Source organism: Piliocolobus tephrosceles, unplaced genomic scaffold, assembly GCF_002776525.5.
Source record: "Piliocolobus tephrosceles isolate RC106 unplaced genomic scaffold, ASM277652v3 unscaffolded_1189, whole genome shotgun sequence".
In the NCBI taxonomy this organism is placed as follows: domain Eukaryota; kingdom Metazoa; phylum Chordata; class Mammalia; order Primates; family Cercopithecidae; genus Piliocolobus; species Piliocolobus tephrosceles.
This window is the reverse complement of record NW_022293076.1, coordinates 1-6,080: the sequence shown is the minus strand read 5'-3', so window position 1 is coordinate 6,080 and position 6,080 is coordinate 1. Positions and strand designations below refer to the sequence as shown.

At 35.9% G+C, this 6,080-nt stretch overlaps 1 protein-coding gene across 1 annotated transcript; it reads right to left on the bottom strand.

Annotated features, from left to right (window-relative positions):
- Nucleotides 1-3,137: 3,137 nt before the first annotated feature.
- Nucleotides 3,138-6,073, bottom strand: LOC113220436 (ankyrin repeat domain-containing protein 20A2-like). Its single transcript, XM_026449523.1, has 2 exons — nucleotides 5,178-6,073; nucleotides 3,138-3,629 (listed from the first exon to the last, which is right to left on the bottom strand). The coding sequence occupies exons 1-2, from the start codon at nucleotides 6,042-6,044 to the stop codon at nucleotides 3,384-3,386; spliced, it is 1,113 nt and encodes a 370-aa protein (XP_026305308.1). The 5' UTR covers nucleotides 6,045-6,073; the 3' UTR covers nucleotides 3,138-3,383.
- Between the last annotated feature and the right edge of the window lie 7 nt (nucleotides 6,074-6,080).

Here is a 6,080-nt window from a genome sequence, read left to right as displayed (position 1 = left end):
GACTTTGCTGAAGTTGCTTATCAGCTTAAGAAGATTTTGGGCTGAGACGATGGGGTTTTCTAAATACACAATCATGTCATCTGCAAACAGGGACAATTTGACTTCCTCTTTGAGTATACTGTTATTTTCTAATCTCAAAGAGGGACTATCTCACTCTTAGGATGCTGACCAGTATACTTTGTCCTTTTTTTTCTTTCTTTCTTTCTTTTTGGACCAGTATACATTGTTTTTCTTTGTTTTTCATTTCTTGTTGATATGAAGTCACACTGTGTCATCCAGGCTGGAGTGCAGTGGTGTCATCTTGGCTTTCTGCAACTTCCACCCCCTGAGTCCAAGTGATTCTTCTGCCTCAGCCTCCCAAGTAGCTGGGACTATAGGCGCACACCACCACACCTGGCTGATTTTTGTATTTTGAGTAGAGACAGGGTTTCACCATGTTGGCCAGGCTGTTTTTGAACTCTTGACCTCAGGTAACCCACCCACCTCAGCCTCCCAAAGTGTTGGGATTACAGACATGAACCACGGCACCCAGCCCTTGTTTTCTCTTATAATGAAAACTTTCACATGAGAATCAGATTATCAATTGTTTGCCTTTGTTTTCTTTTGAAGAGTTTCCTTTTCCTTAGAGTTATGGCATGATGAAAGTCTTGTTCTAAAGTTTCTTTCGGGGGAACACTTAACTGTATCATTGGCAGCTCCAGTCAAGTAGAGGTCTCCCTGCTTCCCAATTGAGATTCCTCATCTCAAAATGGTATCCACCAAATGTCTTAATCCTGGTAGTCTCTTGCTTAGAAATTCATGAAATAAGAACCTTCTTGAGAAGTTAGAGGCTATTGATTGAGATGGTTTAAAGCTGCCCCTTATTACATGTTTTACACTCAAGGCAGAAATCAAGCGTCTAATAATTCTATGCCTGATGTTTAACTCAATTCTATGGGAATCTATACAATACGTTTTACTTATGAGACAGAGTCTCGCTCTCTTACCCAGGCTGGAGTGCGGAGGCTTGATCACTGCTCACTGCAGACCCAATATTCCAAGTTCAAGTGACCCTCCTACCACAGCCTCCCATTGTAGCTGAGACTACAGGCATGCACCACCATGCCTCAGTAACTGTTTTATTTATTTATTTATTTTGTAGAGAGAGGGTCTCACTATATTGCTCTGGCTGGTCTCAAACTCCTGGGCTCAAGTGATCCTCCTGCCTCAGCCTTCTAAAATGCTAGGATTACTGGCATGAGTCACCTCCCCCAACTAGGTGTTTAACTGGGGACTAACATGAAGCCCTTAGAAGAGTACATGGAACATAGTGAGCTACATAAAATAGTTGCTATTAGCATAATAACTCTATTTGTATATCTTAACAAAATTGTGTACGTTAGGCAGGTGGCATGCCAATGGAAGTAGTCTCCTATAGCTGCACTCAGTCATTCTTCTCACCACTGAGAGCTGCAGCAAATGGGGGGCATAAAATTTATAACTGACTTTTCTATCTGCATGACTCAGTAGGCAATGACTATGTATGTACTACAATGTAAATAGCACCTCCTGGACTGAATAGTACATCACTGACATGACCAGCAGAGACAGGCTAAAGACACTGAGCTGAAAAACCCTAGGCTCTATTGCTAAATCGAGGTTCCTGAATCAGTTCCCTCTGAGCAACTGTTGCTGTGATGCTGCCTTCACAAGCCGTCTGCTGAGCACTCAGATGGAGGGGCTGTGCTATCGTTCCTCAGACAAGCTGCAGCCAGAACTGTTCAGCTGACAAACTGGTAGCAGTCCAGAAATACAGCTCTGGCTGTAGAGTGAAAAAAGGCCAATTTAGATTCCTTTTCATAGTGAGAAAAACATAAACATGGGATTGAACGATTCTCCTCTATTAGACTCATTGGTTTAGATTTGATATTTAATTGCTAAAAATACATTTAGAATATAGCCTTACTGTGCCAAGGTCTCAAAGAAGAAATAATTGGTATGGTATAAAGTACTTAATTGTATGCTAAAATCTTCTAAGCTAAAATAGTTTCAATTTATGCAAGGATAGGTGGCATACATATTATATATTATTCCCCTGTTAAGCACATTTATGAGACAAAATTATCTTCCATAAAAAAAAAGCCATGTAAAATTAAGGACTAAGATTTTCTGCACAGACCAGACAACAGTTGCCAACACATAAGGTCAATGAGACTCAGAACAGTCATAGAAAGCTTCATGAAACAAAAAAATCATCTGCCAGGTCTGAATGAATGAGGCTAGATGAACAGAAACTGAAGGCAGAAAGGATAGCATGAGCAAGACAGGTGCTGAAATCTGTCCAATTAACTCTGAGGATAAAGTTCAATGGCAGGAGAATAAAATCACATGTTCACATAATAACCTGTAAGTGAATGCTCACAGCAGCACTTTTCATAATCGCTAAAAAGTGGAAACTAACCTAAAGATCCATCAACTGATGAATGAATGGAAAACCAGGATAGTCATGCAGTAGAATATCACTTAACTATAAGAAGAAATAAACTACCAATGTGTGCTAAAACATGCATGAATTCTGAAAATATTATGCTAAGTGAAAAAGCCAGTCACAAAGGACTACAGATTGTATAACTCTATGTATATGAAATACACAGAACAGGCCAACCTATGGAGACAAAAGTAGATGGTGGTTGCCTATAACAGTGGTAGGTGAAGAAACATGGAGGAAGGTTGCAGTCATGCCTAGGAGATGTGGGGCTGCTTTTCAGGGTGATGGAAATGCTGTGAATATACTAATAATACTGAGTTGCACATTTTAAATGGTTGAACCGTCTGATATGTGAATTATATCAGTGAAATTGTTTTCAAAATCTAATGGCAGGACCATGATAATTTTCTCAACTCTCAATTTTTGATGTGCATACTATATCAAATCTAAATATTTCTACAGTTTTATAGTATATTTTAAATAAAAGATAAATAAAGAAAATGCCTAACTTTTCAAATAGTTTGTAAATTAACCTAAAACACGTACATTTCAAAGAATAGTATAGTGGCCTTTCTGTACAAGTTAACCTAGAATCTATGAAATAAATAGACACAGATTCTGTGTCCATTCACAAAAGTGAGGAAAAAAGACAATTTTCTGGAACATTCCATTAAATATTCTCCTCAGATTTAATCTGCCGTGCCTCAACAGAGCAACACAAAAAATACTTTAAAATACTGTTTAACAGGAGAAAAGTCAGTTTTCTGTGAGGTATGATGTATAATTCTCAACATTTCCAAGGGTACATGTTGCAAGAGAAGAGGTATACAATGGTTTTTCAAAATGGTAGAATGAAAATCACAATATAAAAAAAAATACATTATAAAGATAGTAAAATGGAAATAATTAATTATAATTAAAATACAAAAGCTTCTGACAAAATTAGTATCCTAAAACATGTTATAGAATTCAACCAGCTACAGAATAACTGTGTTGACATGTTAAATTTCATACATACTTGACTTTCCACTTGAAATAATTTCTTCTTTGAGGCCTGTGTCTCATCCAAATTAATGTGACAACGTGATGTCAGTGGAGACTCTAACATAGTTAATTTTTTAAGGGAATCAGCTACTTCTTGTTGAAGTTGTCTCACAACCACCTGATAAAATATTTTTTTACGGATTTTATTAATTGCATTATTATTAAATTATCTTAATACTATTTAACTCTAACGTACCTACTTTGAAAATTACCACCATACACATTAATTCACCTTCTTTTCATCACATGTACACACGTTTATTTATTACTGAATTCAGTGAGGAATGCAGAATGTGTTATCTTCCTGCCTAATTGGTATTCTCTTACTTACACAACAGACTCATCCCACCATTCAATCATCTTAGAAGCTCAACTCAACCTCAAAGTTCCTAACATATTCAATCACCTGTTCATATCCTTCTAACAGATTCCTATCTCAGAATAAAAGTAAAATTTCAATGACCCTTGAGGCCCTAGGTAAACAGGCCTCTACCTCCCTCTTGGACTTCAAGCTCCTACAACTCCCTCTGTAATTACTCCAATCCCACTGTATGTGAAGCCTGCCACCCCTCTTTAGTCTGAAAATAGGGATCTAATGCCTAACTCATAAATCACAGGCAGCTATAGTATCTTTGTACTGGACAAAGTTATATTCAAATGATAGTCATTGAGCTTTGGAATAAAAATTATGAGTTAATTATTAATAAAAATCTTCAAAGTAAACTATAAATAGCATGGGAAGACTAAATCAAATATGGTTTTGTTAAAATTTACCACATTTATCCTAAATTATGATTTTATAACAAGTAGGTGCCTTTAAAACATTATGTGGTCATAAAAATAGGTAATTTCACATATTTTCAGATTTGTTAAATTAATATGAATAATAACAAAGCTATACCAACTAAAACATATTAAAAGCTACTTAAAGCAAGCTATGACAAGACACAGCAATGCACTTCAGTTCGTCTGTGAAATCTAGAATTAAGTGTCGAAGAAAATCACTTAATTAAATTGTAATTTGAAAAGACTCATTTCAGGTGTAAACATTTCCATTTATACCTTCATCATGGTCTTAACATGTGGCAACATAAAGTCATTAAAATAATTATTTAACCAATACAGGACTATCTACCTGAAAACATGATTCTGTGCCTAATACAATTTTGTAGGTGACACAATGTCTTTTCTCAAAGTAAATCATCTCTCACCTCTACATTTTATTTCCTACAAACAAGGTATGTTTCTAAGCTGATAGAGTAAGCACATTTTGCCTTTGTTTTCTTATTAAAACAGCTTTGTTGAAATATCATTTACATACTATATCTGTTTTAACTTCAGTTAAACGAGTTTTAGTACATTTACTGAGTTGTGCAGCCATCTCTACAATCCAACTTTAGAGCATTTCCATCACTGCAAGATCTCTCACACCCTTTAGTGGTCATTAGCAGCTTCCAGCCCCAGCCTTTCGCAAACATTAATCTACTTTATGTCCCTATACGTTTCTCTTTTTTGGATGCTTCATGTAAATGGAATTATACAGTATGGTAAACACACTTTTCACCTATTGATTTTTATATTCATCTAGGTTCAACATGTATCCAGAACCAAATGTTTAAATTTTCCTTCTGGAAGTTTGAAAATATTTCTCTTCATTGATACTTACTACTCTTTCTGCTTTCTCTCTCTCATATTGAAAGAGACTTTCTTTTAAACGATCATAGTCATTCATTAGCTTCTTATTTTTCTCTTCTAGCAGGAGGTCTTTCTTTCCAATCTCAGTAGAACCTCTTCGGATATTAATTACTATCTGTTTATGATCCTCTTTCTGATGAACCTCATCTAGTTGCTGTTCAAGCCCCAGATTTTCACGTTGGAGTTGACATATCCTTTCTTCCACACAGTTCCACTCTCCAGTGGAATTACTCACTTTAGCTTCTGCATTTTGATACATCTCTTTCATTTCCTTTATTTGCTGTTGGGTTTGGCTTAGGTCGTTTTGTAGAGTTTCTAAAGCCAAGGACTTTTTTCTGAGAGTATCTCCTGTCTTACGGAACTTATCTTTTAAGGTATTAAATTTAATTTGCGTTTTGGAAAGTTGTTCAGTAAGAAACGCATTCTTATGTTCAACTTCGGAAAGCACAGAAATGTCTTGTGTGTTCTGTAAAGCAAGTTTTAGGTTTCTTTCTGTTTTCACACTTTCACTGTGCTTACTTATAACAGCAGCCAGTCTAGACTTATAAGATTCCATTTCAGCTTCCAGTCTTGCCTTGCCTTCTTTTTCCTTCAGCAGTTTGGAATTGAGCCTTTTATTCTCAGCTTTGAGATCATTAAGCTCTTGTTGATCCTGGAATGCTGTTTTTGTTATTTCCTCATTGAGTTTTATACTCTTTTCCAGCGCAGCATTTCTTTCTTTAACAATTTTAATGTCCTTAAGATATTCATTTTCTTTTTCCAAGTTGTCATTTTTCATTGTGCATATTTCCTGCCTGAGTATAGCAATATCTGTCTTCAAAATGCAATTTTCATCCATCAGATCTTTTGTTTCTTCATGATTATGAAAATCCTA